A 21,651-nucleotide genomic window follows, 5' to 3' on the forward strand; every position below is an offset into this window, starting at 1 on the left:
CATGGTTATTTAAACGATTTAGTATGACTAGTATACCCCTTAGTTTAAAAAAAATCAAAAGGGTTATCGGGGAAATATTATTACATTAGAGTTCAAAGCATGGATAAAAATAAATCGAGTAGGAATAATGTATTCGAACTAACTATACTCTACAAAGATAAATACTCTATTCGTATTTACATTTTGATGAAGCTCTATATTTAATTTTCTTTAACTTATTTACTTTGAAATTTATTGAACTAATCTGTTTAAGTGTAAATGACCTTGAATTATTTAAATTTCTAACTAGAATTATATATTTAGGCAAATTTCCCTAGTGCCGATGCTCCAATCCAATCTCGTGTATCAAACCAGCTCAAGTACCTTTTATTTTCTTTTCATGTTTAATTCTTTTTTTATTTTAGTTTATTTTTGGGTAGTTTGCTTGAGGACAAGCAAAAAATTAAGTGTAGGGGTATTTGACCTGCAATCAAATGTAGTAGTCAATTCGGGTAAACTCCATACTTAAGGAGCTTATTTTCTAAGCAATTTAGGATTTTAATTTATGTTTTCAGTAATTAGGCATTAGGATTAAAAGTTAATAAAAATAAATGTATTTAACACATTTTGTAGGTGTTGTGACCTAATAGGTTGATAAAGACCTTAGGTTGTGCTAATTGGTTTAATTAAGTAAGTAGGATGGAGATATAAAGGCCCAATTGATGTGGAAGAAAGGGTTGAGTGATGCACAAGCTTCCTACGACTTCAAGCATAGAACAAATGAGACAAGACAACATTTGGGTGTCGTGCCACGCAAGAGGTGTGGCGCGACACAAGGCCAACGTGCTTCCCAAGTATTTCGAGGTTATTTTTGTCCACACAATCAGACTTATTCGAAGACCAAATTTAGGTTTCCAACACCTCTACAAATAAGACATTAGGGGTTGAACATAACCAAGTCATCCTAGACGCCTTAAGAAACCTTCTTAGTTTAGAATTAGTTTTAGTTTATTTTCTTTTCTTTTTGGCATTTCATAACTTTCTTATTTTCTTCTTGAATTAGTTTTGATTCAAGAGTTTGTTTATTTAATTAAAATGCTTTTTTTACATTTTATTTTTGCATTCAATTTGTTTCATTATTCCAATAAAGAGATTCACTACTTCGTTGCCCATTTGATACTCAATCAACAATTATTCAAATATCTTTTCTTCTCTGAACCGATCATGTTTCTTACATGGTTTATTCAATTGAAGTTGAGATTATAAATAACATGAGTGACTAAATCCCTTAGGGGAGATTAACGAGTGGATGGGGATGTGATCAACGGAGGATTTTGGATTTCTCGAGAAGGACTAGTTGGTATAAATTATATGTTCTTAAATTGTTAGGCTTGACAACCCTAATAAGTTATCATAGGCTAGACAAGGTCAGAAGCTAAGTTGAACCGAGTAAATCGTAATTTATCTGGGTTGAGAAAGTGAGGTTGGGAGATAAGCGAGTATCAACCAATTCATTTAGTAATAATTAGACTTGTTAATTAGAGGTTGGGAGGTAATAATTAGTTAATCCATTACTAATCCATCTCAAACGCTAATTCGAAGTTAGTTACAAGCCCTGAAATGAGTTAATCTTCCTGATTGGTTTATCAATTTAGTTCATTTGTTTATTTCTCGTTATTTATTTATTTTTTTTATTTTTTTATTTCTATTCCTTGTAATCTATTTTATGGTTAATCATAATTTAGGAAATAATTACTACTACTTAGACTTGTTATTGTAAAAGTATTTTCATTATTTATTACATCTTCCCTTAGGTACGATCCTCAGAATACTTTTGGATTTAATTGTAAAACTATATTAAAATTTGACCCATGCACTGGCAAACACTGTCGTTTTTTTATCCTTATATTTTTGATGTTATATTTATTTTATAAACAATAGTGTGCTTATAGGCGGTCAGCAATCTTAGCTAAAAATACAACCTTGACATTCACATTAAGATGATTATTACATAACACAATGATCCCATATACATGCCACAACTTTAGGAAACCAAAATGAACAAATTTCTACTATTTCAACATAGTGCGATGCCTGCAATAATCTAGCTTTGTGAGCTCCACAAGCTCAATATCTACAAGTAGGAGAAACAACTACAGTAAGCATTTAAATGCTTAGTAAGTTCAAATAGAAATTGTAACACTTACCTTGCTCTTAGATGAGCATGCTAATTACCATAGTTTTGGCATACATTTGGTTAAACTTGACACATAATGCCACAAAAAAGTAAAATTAATATGCATAGATCCACGTAAGGGTTAGATATAATGGCATAACCAAAACACCACCAAATTCATACTATACCATAAACGATCATTATAATTTCATGTACTGTTATCAATATACAATTTCATACCATTTCAATTTGAGTCACATATCATTATAATATATCAAATTTAGTTTGTTACCTTTTTCCTGATTTTAAGATTCACTTTTAATATTTCACCCAATGGAACCCTAGTAAAATAGACTCGGATACACGGGTAAACTACACCACACGAAGATAGCTCGTATGAGCTTAAACTACATCACACCAAGGCATTGAAGAGCAAAGCCTGTAGGCATCAAATGTTTAAACATTTTAAATTACATCCCTCCACCACACCAAAGTCTTCGAAGATGCAAATAATAATCAATGATCCGTAACACATTTTGGATCTCAATATAACTTGTCATAATCTCTATATCATCACATATCTCGTACAAGTGACCTACCACCAATTGTAGTGGTAGTTTAAGTAAATTTAAACACTTAACGAGTTTGTTGATACGTTTAAATTATGTAGGTTTTATTAGCACCTTTTTACTCATAATTTATGAAAATTCCAAGCATACGGGTAGCCAATTGAGTCATTTTAATTCATATTAAGACATAATTTGAGTGAAGTTAGTAATTTTATACAAATTAGTATCAATTTTATATAATTTTTATATTTTATGCTACATGTTAATTTATGTGCTTAAAATGTTGCAGATAAACCATTGAATTAATAAGTATGGAAGCTAATCAATATCACACATGAACACAAGTTAATCTTTACTTCATCTGGACAGCAAGCTCACCAATTGGACTTATAAAATTCAATTCAACCCAACTTGGAAGATGGTTGCTGAAAAGAATGAAGCTTGCTCTCAATTGGGTTATCAAAACTATCCAATAAAGGGGAGAAAGGCCCAAATTCGGCAAAGGTATGAGAGTAGCCCAAATAAGCTTTAGGACAATTAAATTTAAGGTCCCTACATGTGTAAAGAAATTGCAAATCAACCCTTAACTTCCACTTTGATTGTCTTCCAACCTATGCCACAAATCAAGCAAGAAAATCATGAAAAAATCAGGCCACTCTCCACAATTCATGCCTAACCAAGCAAGGGAACAACTCAAGGGATTTCTAAGTTATTTTTAGCTAACTCCCATGCCATCTCTTTACTATAAATACCACCTTCATTTCACTTCTCAAGCATTACTCCTTTTTCATTCATCTTTCATTCATAACATTTCTCTTCTCCCTTCCACGCATAAGCCTCCCCATTTCCCCATTCCCCTATTTCCTTTAGCTAGCATTTTCCTTTGAGGAAAACCACTCTTGGGTGGTGACCTTGAGGAGCATTTTGCAAAGGAGCAATCACGAGAACTGGAGGAAGCCACCATATCGGTTTTTGAAGAATCAAAGAAATTGTCAAGAGTTTCTTCTTTCCCATTATTTAATTTTATTCTTAGTTATTCAATATGTTCACAAATTGTTTCAATGTTTTTCCATTGACAATAATGACTTAATTTTGTTTTGGCTAGAATGATTGCATTAATTTGATGAAGTTCATTTAATTCATGTTTATGATGTTATGTGCCTCAGTTGTTCATGCTTCCAATTAAAATCATTTATGTATTTCATGCATTAAAACATATTTGAATGCATTAGAATTAGTTGATCAATCCTGACCAGATGGCAATTAATGGATACGATAATTGGAAGGTGCTTGCTTAATTTAGATCCTGATCCGATTAAAGTAAAGGTTCATAATAACTCAAGAGAGCTCTATTAACTTACATAACTTTAGGTTTGTGTGATTAAATTGCTTTAAACTTGATCCATCCATGTTACCTCACATAAATTATAAGGAATCCTTAGTTAAATATGGACATAGAAATATACATGTTTTTCTAAGTATAAGATTTTGAAAGAACTTATATTAGATTCCAAGTTAATGAATGATCGAGTTGCCATGGATTTTTTTAGAACACTATTAAGTATGATGAAAAATGAATTAAGTCAAAGGTTGTAATTATTCTAGCCTATTCATTTTATTGTTGTTAACTTGTGAAAATTGCTGCTAAACCATCACCTTGCATTTCATTTCATTTGCATTTACGTTAACTTGCATTTAGTTAATTAATTTAATTTTCCACCTATCACTCAAAATTATTGTGTCTTTCTTAACCAACTTGTGAATAGTAATTCTACAACTATCAATTTAAACACAATCCCTGTGGAGACTATAACTCTTATACTTACTTATTACTTGATAACGACTGTGTCTACTTGCACATTCTGTCGTGAACCACTTGTTTTCTAGGCATTTTATATTTAATTATTGCATTTTCAGTATTTAGTAGCTAAGTAGTAAAATTTAATAAAATAAGTGTTTTTGACACATTTTTTAGTGTTAGTGATCTATTAGGTCGACACGAGCCCTAGGTAGGCTTAATTTGTGTATTTAAGTGTGTAGGATGTTTAATTCTAGGCTCAATTGATATAGGAACTTAAAACAAGTGTTACTCAAGCTTCTTGAGCCATAAAAGCATGTTAGGAACTTTTAAGCCCACAAAATGACTACTATGGTGTGACACGCAAAGCTATGGTGCGACATACCCCCTGTGTTACAACATAGTAGCCCTGTGTTGAGATGTAGCCTAAACGTAGGTCACAAGTAATGATGACATCAACAATCGTGTTTGACAAGATTTTAAGATATCGTTTGATATTTCACATTTATTAGTGTCGGGGGCATATAAGGCATAAAGTGCACATATTTTAGCCTATAAATAAGAGGCTTCTGTACACAAATTAGGACATCCATCCATTACAGATATTTCTATAGAAAATTTTATTCAGTTTTTAGTTTTCTTTTCTTTAATGTTTGCTTAGTTCAAAACTTTTCTATTCCTATGTGAAAAAAATTGAGAGTGGAGTTTGCTTTGAGCCCATGCTTTAGTATATTTATACACGAGCATTCTCCTATCTCTTCCTTTATCCTTTTATTTATGCTTCGTTAACTTATCAATTAATTGTTGTATGAATATTAGAATAATTTCTTGTGCTTTATTCATATATCACATTATTTGATTATTAAACTAATTTATCTGTTAAGTGGTTATTTATCTTAAATTGGTTGTTTATTCAAGAGTATTTAGTACTTTAGGGAGTGACGCCCCTGATAAAATATCGAGACATGTGAGACCAAAAGGGTATCCTTTCATGTATAACTTGTGCCAAGCGGTGAGACCGGGAGATTATCTGTATGCCTAGGAAAAGAGCGGAAGGGTGACTTAGGTGGTAACCCTTAGTGAAGATGAAACCGGAAGGGTATTCTTAGCTAAGGGTGATAAAAAACTTAATCGAGGATAATTAATTATTTAATTAGGGAATTAGGGATTTAATCAATCATAGGCTAGAGGCTCACATTTTTAACACTTTGAATAGGAAATTTCATTAGGTTAGTTTTGGTTTAGTAATTTAATTTGTTTAATTACTATTTTAATTTGGATTAATACTATTAATTTGTGAATCGATTAGATTAGTAATTATTTTCTATAGTTAATTTAATAATAATTTCTCCAATTTGCAATCCCTTGAGTACGAAACTCGAAATACTTACCGGTGTTCCATTATAACACTTCATGTTCGTTTGTAGTTACCACACCTAACTTATTTGCACAATTTTGACTTTAAACATTTGCACGTTTGATGTGGTCAACAAGCACACATATGACCCTGTAGGCATGACAATTGTATCCTAACATTTTAATAAGTTCACATGGGCATCAATCATTTATATTAACATGTTCATACCCTGTATCATTCACATTTGATACCATACCCACTAATCAGTCACATGTACATTTTCATACCCAGTAAGTGGTTACATTTGCATTTTCATACCCTGTACTATTTCATATCAATCACCAATCCCATTTCATTTTATTTAAATCCAATTCCATTTCATTTACTAGCCATGTATACCAATTTTATCAACATTAAAATCATGTTCAAACATAGTTATAATGCGACACCCTAAAGAGGACCAAGATGGACCGGCATGAATTCAAAGCGTTACATTAGCCACCTAAGTGACTCACTGGCTAACTGTAACACCCCTAACATGTATCTGTCATCAAACTAGGGTTATGGAGCATTACTGGAGTTTTTAATTCAAGCAAACTCAAATCTCAAACATTTCAAATCATATAGATAATCATATAAAAACTAATTCCAAATATACATATTGTCCCTTTTATGACCCTTCGAGGCCCTAAAATGATATTAAAAATATTAGCCACCTAAGAGACACGCCCGTGTCTTAGGCTGTGTGGACATTCAAAGTAGGGACACGTGGCCGTGTCTGTGCTCATGTAACTCACTGACTTGGGTCACACTTCCAAGCCACATGCTCATGTGCCAGGCCGTGTACCCTTCGAAATAACCCCACATGCCTATGTGCCAGGCTGTGTAACAGTCTGACTTGCAACTCTTTTAAAGTTGTAGGGAACACATAGCAGTTTCGCTAGGTCGTGTGTCACACACGACCGAGACACAAGCCTGTGCCTCTATCTGTGTGGACAAAAAAGGCCATTTCTAATCCATTTTTCTCACCCATTCAAGCATGAACCTACAATCACTTTTGCACATATGAACAAGCATTGAAATTGCATTAAAACCAAGCATAAATAAGCAATCCCAATATGGTATATATACATCCAACCAATATTCCTAAAGGGCACCTGAATTACAACACCAATACATGTACAACCATATACTTAAATTTGCCATAATGTTCACTAACTTCAAAACTAAGTTTGCATCAATATATGCCATTTAAATTACCTAACAACCAAATACCAAAAAGGTACCAATTGTATTATTCCACTACTAGCACTAATAGGCTTATATGCTATTGATAACAAAGATACCAAATCACCACATTTCAACATATCACAAGGCATTTATAACATGCATTTTTAAACTAGTCTTTCATCTTTATTTATTTAAACACCTATCCAAGATATAAATGCTAGCATCACAACTTAATTTATCAACATTAAACCATTCACAAGTGATTTCATCCATATAATTTTATCAAGTTAAAAGATACATATATACAACCTAGAAAACAAAGTGTCCAAACACATAACTTAGTAATTCATTATTATGCTAAAATTAACTAGACACATATACATATATACTTATATAGCCACATATACATGCCACAATCCCAAAAGAGTTCAAAAGCTACTAACGATGATGGATAGTGTGAGCCGAAGTTTTGATCCGTCCCAAGTCAGTAAAAGTAATCTACAAAATGACACACAAACACGTGTAAGCTGATATAGCTTGGTAAGTACATAGCAGTTTATTTAACTTAACATTAAATGAATGAAACTTTTATATTACTTGATTGATGTTACTGAAACGTAAACACGGTACGAAAGTGCTATTGGGAGTACCGAAGTACAATTGGGGCACATAAGTGCGATCAGGGGTACCGAATTACAAAAATTATCTAATAAATTATAAAGTACAAATACATAAAGAAATTTAATTAAGCAATTTACTACCATGAACTTACATCGACACTAACGCGAAGGAGTACGATCGGCTAATCCACGACTTTCACCTTTCCTCGATTTAAATTCAGTTGAAATTTATCTTGATCTAAATAAATAAATTCAACCAATTTAATAACTATTCTATTCAATTCAATCCAAATTCACATATTTTCAAAATTACACTTTTGCCCCTATACATTTGATTTCTTTTCAATTTAGTCCCTAGCCGATAAAAATGGAAATTAATGCAATTCAACCACAACCCATCATAGCCGAATATCAATTAGGTCCCTAGCAAGCCCTATATTTCCTTTATTTCACAATTTCACCATGTATAATTTTCTATTTTTCAATTAAATCCCTATTTGACAATTTCATCAAATTTCACTTCACAAAATTTGTTTATCTATCAACTACTAACCATTTTCTTCCATAAAACATCAAAACTCTTATACATTCGTTAATGGAAAAACCCTAATAGTGTGATAGTTTCACAAAATAGTCCTCGGGCTAGCTACCTTAAGCTACAATAATCCCGAAAACATATAAATCATTAAAAACGAAACAAAAATACATACCATGCACAAGGAATTAAGTTGGTCGAGCTTAGCAAGCTTTAATGGCTTCCTATCCTTTGAAATTTAAGTTGTCAAAAGGTAAGATATGATAACTTTGCCTTTAGTTTTATTTAATTTTGATTTTATTTACTAATTACCAAAATAACCTTATAAATTAATCAAATTTTCAATAATGCCAAACCATGTTCATCCACTAACACCATAATTGGTCTAATTAGCATATAAGGACTAATACTTTAGGGTTCTATGGCTATTTAATATTTTTAGCTACTAGAACTCAACTTTTTCACTTTATGCAATTTAGTCCTTTTTATCAAATTGAGCATGTAAACGGTAAAATTAGCAAAATTTTTATACGGTACTACTACCATGTTGTAGGCAATAAAATAATAATAAAATCGATACACATTTTCAAATCTGATACACATCATTCAACCCATCTTCAAATCTGATACACATTTCCTCCTCAATCGATACAATATTACGAGCATACTTGCTTAACTCACAAATTCTCGTTCATACTCAACTACAGTCTGATTTCTTTGCTTTAATTCGAGAAATTATTTCTTTTTTCGGTCAATAAATAATTGACTAACATACATTTTCTTGAATTCATTTAGGAAGAAATCCCAATTAATTTGATCATCTGATACCATCATGCTCAAAGTATCCCACCACAAATATGCCTTGTCTTTCAGCAAAGACACTACGCATCTCAAGCAATCTTTAGGGGTGCATAATAATTCTACAAAAACTCTCTTTGTATTTAATAGCCAGTACTCGGCTTTTGACAGATCATCATCTACCGTGCCTCTAAACTCTTTCGCTCCACATTTCTGAACCTTATCTACAAATACCCGAGTAACCAACACTGGTACAGGGGTTGTAGTATTCAAGGGTGCCGGAGGAGGCACAACAGGGGGTGGAGGAGGCAGAGTGGCCATATTTGCTTGCTTAAACTCGTTGAACCATTGGTTCATCATTCCCATAAACATATTTTTCATTTCGTCACCAACAGGTTGAGGAATAGGAGCACTGTTACTTGCCTCAGGATTTGAAGCCTGAACATTACTTTTAGCTTCATTAACTATAGCTCGATTTGATTCTGCTAACATCTTGAATCTATAAGAAACAAATTGCTAGAATGGATCGAACGTATCACACTATTACAGGGTATATGTGGCATGTATATTGTAACACCCTCACCCATATCTGTCGCCGAATTAGGGTTACGAGGCATTATCGATCAAAACACAATTAATTACAATCATTCAATTCAAAACATGCACAAAATTATACCAACTTATTTATAATAATTATAAAACTCGAATATTAACCATTTATTCAATCACATAAGTCACATTCACACATATTTTATTTTATTTATTATTTATTTATAAATAATAAACATCATATCATAATACATATACTTTATTATTCCAATAGCTAAATCATATGACAAATAATCAAAACATTTAAATTTCTAAATAATAATAAAACATGTTTCATTTCATATACCTATCATGTTTCAATACATCCATTTGTAAACATCTATTTCATACCACATATATACCTAAGCTCATTCGCAAAGAACATTTTGACAAGTCACATCAGTGACTTAATATACAACCAAACATATATGAGACATAAACATATATCAACATATGGTTAGGTTTCATTTTTCTCTATTAATATATATACTCAAATAACATTTTTTATAATCAAACCATTATGTCAATCATCATATATTTAAACAAACTACAAACCATTTCAAAGCATAATTTTTAAATCAAACATACTAAAATATATATGCCAACATCATGACAAAATTAAAAATACATGATTGATTTATTTGCTCACCTATTCGGCTACCAAGATTAATCATAATTATTTATATATAATACAAATTATGCCATTCAACTATAAGCTTAAATAAACATTTTCTAATCAAACAAAGTTGATCATTTCACAACCAATGATTTCATAGGCATAATTTATTAACTAAACTTATTACCACCTGAATATGATCATGCATTTAGTTCACTTAATAACTAGTCACATAACCAATACAACATGTTTATAATACATGAAATCAAATCAATTCACTCTAATTTATATGTATAAATGCCGAATCCAATCATGTTAGTTACACATACTATGCATTATACTAAAATTTAATACAAATCCAACTTAATTCTTATTAATTTGGGTAGTAAAGTTAAACACAAATAATCATACAATTTTTTTATATTCTTTGTAATAAGCCAAAGCGTCACTTAATAAGCTAATATATATACAAGTCCATCATTCACCACCCAAATTATACCACAAATCATACTTCCAAAATAAGTTACTTCCTTGGCTGATTATATTCCATCATTATCACATATCATTTTCAAATCAAATAATCAACATCACAAACATATCACCGAAACACAAATCATACTTATCAAATAACATGCACACCAAAATAAACTCCAACCATGTCAAATATAACCATAATTTGATCAAACTTTGAACCGAACCTAACAAAATAAACAAGCCATTTTCGCATGGCTTATATTTACATACCCCAAAATCAAATATATAAACTAGCCTATATATGCCATTAGTTCGAATTCAACTTATAAAAGTACTGAAACAGTCGATAGTGTGATAAGCTTCTCTGATGATCCCTGAGCTCGTAACTTAACTCCAAAATCTATAAAACACAAGGAAACATACACACACAGTAAGCTATCATAGCTTAGTAAGTCATAAGCAAATAACAACTCAATAATATCTATAATTCAATACAACAAACTCGAAATATGTTATTAAGCTAATATACAATTTCAAACTAAAATTTACTTTCATTAAACGTATAACTATGCCTCAATTTCAAATTGGCCGAATGCACATATAGATAATAACATAATTAGTTTTTCACTTCTAAGATCACATATATATTCATTTGCATCATATAAAATTTGTATCACATACCAAATAGCCAACTTACCTTAATTTCAAATAGGAATTTAACTATCACATACTTGATCACTTTAACTCGATCACACAGTTGATCACAACTTCCATTGCCTGTTGAACCATTCGGAATTGAATAGGATACTCGGATAATCACACATATCGTACAATGCCAACATCCTAGATGTGGTCTTACATGTAATCACATATCGATGCCAATGTACTAGACGTGGTCTTACTCGTACACATATATCAGAATCACATATCGATGCCAACGTATTAAACGTGGTCTTACTCGCACATATATATATCGACGCCATGGTCTTACTCACACATCACATATCAAAATCCTATCTCATGACATATGTATCCTAGCTATTCCTAAGTTTTGTACAGGGCTTTTGGACATCGTAACTCGATCGAATCGAACTCGTACACTTAGATTCCAAGCTTGTATATATTTGGCTTTCACATTTATAATATCACATTATACATTACAGCATATATAGTTCATATTGAATCAATTAAATAACATCTATTTGCTTATAAACTTACCTCGGACTACGATAATCGGAACGAGACGACTAGTCGACAACTTTGGTTTTCCCCCGATCCAAATCTAATTTCTTTGGTTCTTGATCTAAACATATTCAAATTGAACTCATTCAAACATAATTTCACTCAATTTAGTCCAAAAACACATAAATGGGTAAATTACCATTTTACCCCTAATTCTCACTTTTTACAATTTAGTCCAAATTACACAAAACACAAAACATGCAAAATTTGCACACATCATGCTTAGGCCGAATACTACCCATGTTCATACAAGTCCATACATTTCATTTATTTCACATTTTAGTCCTTCAATCTATTATTTTTACAATTTAACCCTAATAACTCAAAATCATCAAAAATTTCAATACAAAACATATTAATCTAAAACATATCTTTCATAATTCATCAACTAACATCACAAAGCTCAAATATTCATCAATGACATAACTCAAAATATTCATCAAAATCAGAAATTCAAGCATGGGCTTTGTACATTACACTGCAATGATCTCAAAAACGTAAAAATTATCAAAAACCAAACAAATTGAATCAAGCTTGGACAATGACCGAATACCTTATCTTTGTTTCTTTTCTTTTTTTTATTCAGTCATAACAAAAAGATGAACATATGGCCTTTAAATTATGTTTTATTATAACATATATTAACTTATTAATCATTTTACTTAAATAACCTTTATAACAAAATATAAAACCATTATATTCCATGGTTATTACCATCCACTAACTTAATTATGGCCTAATTGCATTATAATTTCTTCACGCTATAAAGACACCAAAAATTAAGCACTTTCACATTTAACCTTCAAATTTTTATTTTACGCGATTAAACCCTTTTATTAAATCTGGCACTCAAACAATAAAATTAAAGCAAGAAAATTTCATAGATATAAATTCACACATAATAAACACAGAAAATAATTTTAAAAATATTTTTCTGACTCGAATTTGTGGTCCTGAAACCACCGTTCCTAATAGGGTCTAAATCGGGCTGTTACATATATACTAATTCTTATTTCGCTACGTTAGTCCTAGAATCGACTAAATCGTAGCTTTGATACCAATAAATGTAACACCCCTAACCCTAGTCCAGTGACGGATACGAGTTAGAGGTGTTACATTAAGGACCTCCCAAGACACACCCCAACCTTATAACACCTCAATCTTACCCATTTATTAGTTATTTATTAATGCAGAAGCAATTTGTGAACCAATTTTAAACTTTTTATAAGTAATTTAACCTAAGGGAATTTTTTTCATTTCACCACCTATGGTTAAACTAACTATACATTTACCAACCCTCTTTTAGTCAATTTATGTAATCCCTAAAAATTTCAGCTTAATCCGAGTTTATTTTCTATGTCAAATTCAAGTTTTATCATTAAGGATTAAATCGTAACAATTTCAGACTATCAGTACTATGCTCGAATATTAAATTGAGTGCATTTCTAACGAATTTTACCAATTACAAGTCTAATCCTAAAATTTTATCAAGTTTCCTTATCATTTAAGGATCTAATTAGACTTATCAAGTTACAGGACTAATTTGTAATTTAAACGGACTAGAGAACCAATTTAAAAAAGACCAGAGTTCAAACCCCCAACGGTCGACTGCAGTTTTTTTTTGTGCAAAAAATTCAATTTTAAACCTGATTTTGAGTATTTTAATGGCCAATTAAACTCGATTTAGCTACAATTAAATATCATACATTTTCATACACATTTAATTGAATTTATTAACACCAATTAAGCCTCAATTATATAGAATTAAACATTCAATTTCATGCAAATCATCGACTGATTAATTCAAACAAGTGCCGTACATTAGTCGCTAGTAAACCACTCCTTTGGAGCTTCATTTAAATAATGGTTAGTGTAAACATCATGCCTTACACACAGTATTATTAATCATCGTGTTATTAAGAAACAATATACCGTAAATTATTCAATAATCAAACTCAAAAATGCATATATGATATTATAAAACCATCCACAATTAAAAATGTCCAATGTCCAAGTACAATTACAACCAAAATTAAACTAAGTCCCAGAAGTTCCACTATGCCTGATTAACATCTTTAAAACATGTAACTAAATCTCCATCGAGCCTTAATCTCTTGGAACTCTCTTACTCGACTCCTTAGCTTTTCAATCCCGTCGATTAACAGCACGAATGCCAATTACCTATTATCATTGTTCATTTATCAATTGAAATATTAACATACCATGAACCAAAAACTCCAACATGCTTGCTTAGTTCACGATTATAATAAATTAAATCAAGCACATAAAATCACTAGATCACTTACCAACAATTAACAAAAATTTCATCACTTTAGCATATATCAATAATCTTGCAAAATTAACCAACCAAAACTCAATTAAATATTTGTAATCAATAATTAATCACACTCTTACGCATAAGTGAGGGTCAATTTACCAAATCACCCTTTAATAACACTCACCACACAACTAACTTAACCATAACCAAGTGATCAACCAAGCAAATTCAAGCTCCAATTTCGATTAGCTCAATCCACTTCAAGATTTGGAGCTTCAACACAGAAAAAATAGATATTACACCTTTCAAAATATATAATAAACACAAATTTTCATCAACTAGGCTACACGAAATTCTCACTTAAAGTTACCTTATCGGATTTGTATCATCAAGTTGAAAACTCAATTCATCACAAAATCAATCACTCCAGCCCTCCTAATCACTTTCAAACATCAATACTAGACCAAATAAACATATACTAAGCATCAATTTCACAAAAATCTAGAAAATCGGTTCATGAAGATGATGAAATTAGAATTTCTTTAAATTACCTTACAAAACATGTTTAATCTTGATAAATAAGTTCAAAAACCATTTAATAGATCCATTTTGAGTTGGAACATCCATTTATTTGTGGATTTCCTCTCAAAATTCAAGATCCACCATTAAAGCACCTTAAGTTTTTGAAGAATATGACATTGATAAAAAAAAATCATGTCATTATCACTCAAATAGTGTAAATATGCTTCTAATCATCATAAAAATAGTTTTAGAAATGATAAGTACCTCTGATTCGTTCTAAATACTTTGATTGAAAATCTTGATTCAAGAATCTTGAGAAATTTCATAATATTTTTTGCTACTTTTGTGAATAATTTCAGGTGAAAAGAGAGAGTATTTTGAGAAGGAAATTTGATGTATATATTCTCTGATGATAGATCTTTAAAACGATGCAAAGAACTCAAATTTTATAGCTCTCTAATCTGATGTAAATGGTGTGAAAAGTAGGCTAGATACATTGTTTTTAAAACTGAAACAACCCACCAAAAATTTAAAAATTGGGAAATTTGCCCAATGGCCACTCCCACATTTCCCTTACTTTACCAATTGATCCTTTCCCTCCAAAATTTTGAATTTAAAGGTTTATTTGTCAAATAAATACTCCAAAATTTCCTTTATTTTACAATTAAACCCAATTTAATTAATATTTAAAATTAAGTCAAATTAACCCCCAATAAAAATTCTTTTAAAATTTTTTTCGACCTGAATTAATTATTTTCACTAATAATTATTTAATTACTTTAAAATTAATTTTCCAAAAATATTTTTATTTTTCTGGATTATTGTTTAATCAATTTTAGATGAATTGACTTCCTAAATTAAATTTAAAAAAATTACTATTAACCCGATAAATTCCTAAATTGACGCTCGGAACCCGAAAAATATAGCCAAAACTACTAGACCCAGTTTAGGGATATTACAACTCTCCCCCTCTAAAAATAATTTCATCCTTGATATTTTACCTGAATAAAATAGGTATGAATACTAACATTTCATCACATCTTTCGATTCCCAGGTGGCTTCCTCTGTTTTCTGGTTGTGCCACAAAACTTTCACCAATGGAATTGTCTTATTGTGTAGCGCCTTGACCACATGATCTAGGATCACAACCGGTTCCTCCTCGTACGAAAGATCAGACCTAATATCCATTTCCTCAACCTACAAAATGTGAGAAGGATCGGATCTGTACTTCCGTAGCATGGAAACATGGAAGATGTCGTTGAATATGATCTAGCTCAGGTGGTAGCAACAGACAGTAAGCAATCGGTCCAATCCTCTCGGCAACCTCATAAGGGCCAATGAATCTTAGACTGAGCTTACCTTTCTGCCTAAACCTTAGAAATTTCTTCCACGATGAAACCTTTAAGAAGACCTTATCCCCAACCTGATACTCGATGTCTCGACATCTCAGGCTAGCGTAAAACTTTTATTGATCAAAAGAAGCTTTTAACCGATCGCAAACAAGTCTCACCTTATCCTCAATTTCCCGAACCAACTCCGGACCCAAGCTCTTTTTCTCTTCCATATTGGACCAACATAGAGGAGTCTTACACCTCCGACCATACAAAGCCTCAAATGGTGCCATCTGAATACTCTTCTAGAAGCTATTATTATAAGAAAACTCTGCTAAAGGCAAGTGACGATCCCAATTACCTCCAAAGATGATAACACAACTATAGAGCATGTCCTCAAGAAACTGAATCACCCTCTTGAATTGTCCATCGGACTGCGAATGATAAGTTGAACTGAAATGAAGCTCCAAACCCACAGCTTCGTGCAGCGCCTTCCAAAATCTCAAAGCAAAACCACGAATCTTGGTCTGATATAATCGAAATAGGAACTCCATGAAGATGAATAATATCTCAGATATAGAGCTCAGCTAATTGATTCAAATTGAATGTTGTACAGACCGGCAGAAAATAAGCAGACTTCGTAAATCTATCCATAATTGCCCAAATCATATCCTTACGAGTCAGAGTCAAAGGTAAACCGAAATGAAGCCCATTGTAAACTACTCCCATTTCCACTCAGGAATCTGAATAGGCTGAAGCAAACCAGACGGTTGCTGATGCTCGGCTTTGACTCTTTGAAAAACCAAACATCTTGCAACAAAGTCGGCAACATCCTTCTTCACCCCAGGCCACCAATACAGAACCCGAAGGTCTTGATACATCTTGTTTTCATCAGGATGTATAGCATAAGGACTGCTATGTGCCTCAGTAAGAATCAACTGCCTCAGATCCTCGTCCTTCGGAACACACAAATGACCTCGAAAACATAAAACGCCATCAGAGTTGAGAGCAAAATCTCCCTAAACTCTCGACTCAACTTGACAAATCTAAGGGCCAAACTCTCATCAAAAGGCTGACACTCACGAATTTGTTGTGTAAGAACCGGTCTCACCTAAAGTTCAACCAATAGGCCACCATCCTCAGAAACAGATAACCTCACAAACATAGCCCTCAAATCAACCAGAGACTTATGACTCAAAGCATTTGCAACTATATTCACCTTACCTGGATGGTATTCGATCGCACAATCATAATCTTTCAACAACTTGATATAGTGCTTCTGTCTCAAGCTCAACTTCTTTTGGGTTAGGAGATACTTAAGACTGTTGTGATGGGTGTATATCACACACCTTTCATCGTACAGATAGTGACACCAAATCTTGAGTGTGAAGACTACGGCAGCCAACTCCAAATCATGAGTCGAATAGTTATACTCATGCAGCCTCAACTGTCTCGACATATAAACAACTACCTTACCCTCCTACATCAGCACACAACCTAGACCCATATAAGAAGTATCGCTATAGATACATACTTCTTACCAGATTCTGACTGTGTCAACACAGGGTTTCAGTTAAGCTTTTCAAAACACTTCTGCCTCTCAACAATACACTCAAAAGTAGTGTTTTCCTAAAGCAACTTTGTCAAAGAAGCAACAAGGCTTGAAAACCCATCGAAAAAGCAACGATAATAACCAGCCAACCTAAAAAATTCCTGATATCAGAAAAAACCTCGCTGGCTTCCAATCCAAAATCACTTCTTTCTTCGGATTAACCTTATACCCTCAGCTGAAATGACATGACCCAAAAAAACCACCTCACAAATCCAAAACTCATATTTACTCAACTTAGTATACAACTACTTCTCCCGTAAAATTTGTAGAACTACTCTCAAGTGCTCATCGTACTCATCCTTAGATTTGGAATACACCAATATCACGTCTATGAAGACCAGCATGAACTGATTCAAGTAGGAGTTGAAAACTTGATTCATTATGTCCATAAACACTGTAGGTGCATTCATCAATTCAAATGGCATGATAAGATGTTTGTAGTGACCATACCGAGTGTAACAACCAGTTTTTGATGAAATCAGAATAGTGATTTTGGGACCACAAATCTAATGAGTAAATATTTATTTTATCATTATTTTAATGTCTACAGAATGTTAATAGTTTCGTATAAAATATTTGTTACGAAATTTTAACGTTTGCATGCTTAATTAAGTGAAAAGGACTAAATCGTAAGAGGTGCAAAAGTAGACTTCTAGTAGTAAAGGCATCAAGTAGCTATGAAAATTTAATGTAAGAGGACTAAGAAGGTAAATAGACCATTTATATAGTTATTGGATATTTATGGATTGGTTTTATTGAAATTTTGAATGTTTTTAAAGGTTATTTTGGTAATTAGGTAAATAAAGGTTAAAAATTAAACAAAACCAAATTTCTTCATTCATTCATCTTCTCCAATGATGTCTCTAAGGAAAGAACACCATTTTTAGGGCTTTTTCATTCAGCTACTACAAGTGCTAGCATGTAAGTGTTATTTTGTCCCGTGTTTAATGATTTTTATATTTTCGGGATCGTTGTAGCTTAATCTAGCTAGCCCAGAGACTAATTTGCAAAATTGTTAAAGGATTAGGGTTTTTCCATGAAAATGTTTACATGATTCTTGAGTTTAATGAAAGATTATGAGTCCTTGTTAATAAATAAACAAGTTTTGTAAAGTAATTTTTCATGAAAATGTCATTTAGGGACTTATTTGTAAAAGTGATAAAAGTACATGGTGAAATTGTGAAATAATAATTTGTACGTGTTGGTATATGTCCCTAATGCATTCGGCTAGCATGAAATGTGGATTAAATTGCTTAAATTTTAATTTACGAGCTTAAGGACTAAATTGTAAAGAAGTTAAAATATTAAGGGTACAAGTGTAATTTTACAAAAGTATGAGTTTTGGAATGAATTGGATAGTATGAATATTAAATGGATTGAATTTGCTTATTTAGATTAAGATAAACCTCATACGGATCTAGATCAAGGAAAAGCTAAAGCCTCGGATTAATCGACTACGTTTTTACGTTTTGTCAAGGTAAGTTCGTAGGTTTAAATAATGATTGAATGTTATTTTGATTATATGTCATTGTGCTATTCATCATGTAAATAAACGTGGAAATCCAATGATGTTACGATGATTATCGAGCCTTGTTTGAACCTTAGGAATATATAGGATACAAATGACATGTCATTAGAGTTACCATGTTTTAAGTGCTGGTCCTGAATGTCTTATCGATGGCTGAGGTCTGGCATTTGTTGCGGATACTTAACAGCTTGTGTGAGCAGCATTATGTAGCTTACATTTCAACCGTTAGTGTAATACCCTTAACTTGTATCCATCGCCAAAATAAGGTTACGGAGCATTATCGAATAAACATGACATAAAATATACATTTGCAAATATTAAAATAAACATAACATAATTCATTCATATACATGCATTTTGTCCCTCAATTGAGCCCTCGAGGCCTTAAAAACACTTGAAACATTGAGGAAAATGTTAAGTAATTCACAACTGCAGGGGTCACACGGCCGTGTGACTCACATAGTTGTGACACACACTCGTGTCTCAGGCCATGTAACAATAGAAATAGGTACACACAGTCATATCCCAGCCCGTGTCCGTGCCCGTGTAACTCTTTGAGTTGGGTCACATGACCAAGCTACACGTTCATGTGCCAGGCCGTGTAACACTCGAAATGGCCTCACACACCCGCGTACCTGGCCGTGTGCTTTGTAACACCCCTTACCCATTCCCGACACGAGACAGGGTACAAGGCATTACTGGACGTAAACATAACCAATCATATAAAATCGGGCCATAAAATTTCATTCAATTTAAAACCATTCATACACATGCATATCATCCCTTATATGGTCCCACGAGGCCCAAAACATGTATTGGAAGTGGTTCGGGAGTAAACCGAAAACTTTAGGAAACTCAAAAAAATTTTCATCAAAATAGGGGTCACATGCCTATATCGTCAGCCTGTGTAACTCTCTGTTTATGACGTCATGCACAATTTGGGGTCACACGGCCAAGTCACATGCCCGTGTCTCCTTCACACAGCTGAGACACATAGCCGTATCTCTGCCCGTGTGGCCAAGAAAATGGCTATTTACCAACCCTTATTTGCACACTCACATACACACTTTCAATGGCACTTAACATGGCACAATTAAGCTACCAACACAACCATAATCAAAGCATAAACATATCAAAACAATTATTTACTGTTCATAACAAAACTATCCACTTCAGTCATAGTTACTAAATTATTTATATCTTCAGATACAGAATTCTAAATTAAGATCCGCTTGATTTTTCTGAAACTAGACTCAAATATCTTCCTGCCATAAAATTTTCAAAATTTATGGTTTAGCCAATAAGTACAGTTAATTCTTCAAATTCATCCCTGTTCTGCTGTTTGACAGTTTCGACCTTTCTTCACTAAATATTAATTATCTCTTAGTATGAGATTCGAATGATGTTCCCGTTTGTTTCTCTTGAAAATAGACTAAATAAGAATTCAAAAATATAAATTTTAACCCCCAAGTATATTTATAAAATTTTTAATGATTTTCCAAATTCAAAACAGGGGAACCCAAAATCATTCTGACCTTGTCTCACAAAAATTCAAATATCTCATAAAGTAAAATTCTTTTGCATACAAAGTTTTTCTATGTAAAACTAGACTCAATAGGCTTTAATTTCATATTCTATTCAGCCTCTAATTTTATTACTACTGTTGCTATCCAAAACAGTTTTAATGTTAATTTTACTCTTTCATGATTTCTTTGTATTAACTTTCATTTAGACATACATAACACCAAGGCATATCCATAACTAGCCATTCCAATAGCTAGTCATTATCGAATATTTACATGCCATTAATTGGTCATATCATAATGATACATACACAAAATGACTAAGTCCCTATACATGCCATAGACTCAAAGGTTTGCGTTCATTTACCCAACATGATAGCTTGACAATATGATAGCATCTCTGGCGATCTCCAACTCAAGCTAGCATACAACCCTATAAGATATGGGAAAGGAAGGGGAGTAAGCTACAAAGCTTAGTAAGTTCATATGCAAATAATAAAAAACAGTAGTCATACATTTGTCATACAACAAACATAACATAACACAACATAAACGTCATTAAATCTTCATAGGCATAACTTACTCAATCACAATGTTTACCCCCTTCAATTTATAAGCATAATTTAATATATCTTAACATTTGCCAAACGATCGTAATCTCTCCAATATAACATACCATTATAAGCATTAACAAATCATTTCAAGCCTCATAGTAACATGCATATTAATTATATGTATTCATATTTTCAAGCCCAAAGCTTAACATCTTTCAATAACTCAAACTCTTAACTTCACATACTTTCACAACCATTTTAATAGGCAATTATACAAATCTTTCATTTTTTTCCACACATATTCAATGAATCACAAATCAA

The 21,651-nt window shown here is 32.3% G+C and overlaps 1 protein-coding gene across 1 annotated transcript; it reads right to left on the reverse strand.

Moving 5' to 3' along the window:
* Positions 1-16,832: 16,832 nt before the first annotated feature.
* Positions 16,833-18,105, reverse strand: LOC107963186 (uncharacterized). The gene is made up of 3 exons (XM_016899758.1): positions 18,001-18,105; positions 17,237-17,593; positions 16,833-17,069 (listed from the first exon to the last, which is right to left on the reverse strand). Exons 1-3 carry the CDS (start codon positions 18,103-18,105, stop codon positions 16,833-16,835), a joined length of 699 nt encoding a protein of 232 aa, XP_016755247.1.
* Positions 18,106-21,651: the final 3,546 nt, after the last annotated feature.

The sequence above is a fragment of the Gossypium hirsutum genome, chromosome A06 (genome assembly GCF_007990345.1).
Source record: "Gossypium hirsutum isolate 1008001.06 chromosome A06, Gossypium_hirsutum_v2.1, whole genome shotgun sequence".
Taxonomy (NCBI): Eukaryota; Viridiplantae; Streptophyta; class Magnoliopsida; order Malvales; family Malvaceae; genus Gossypium; species Gossypium hirsutum.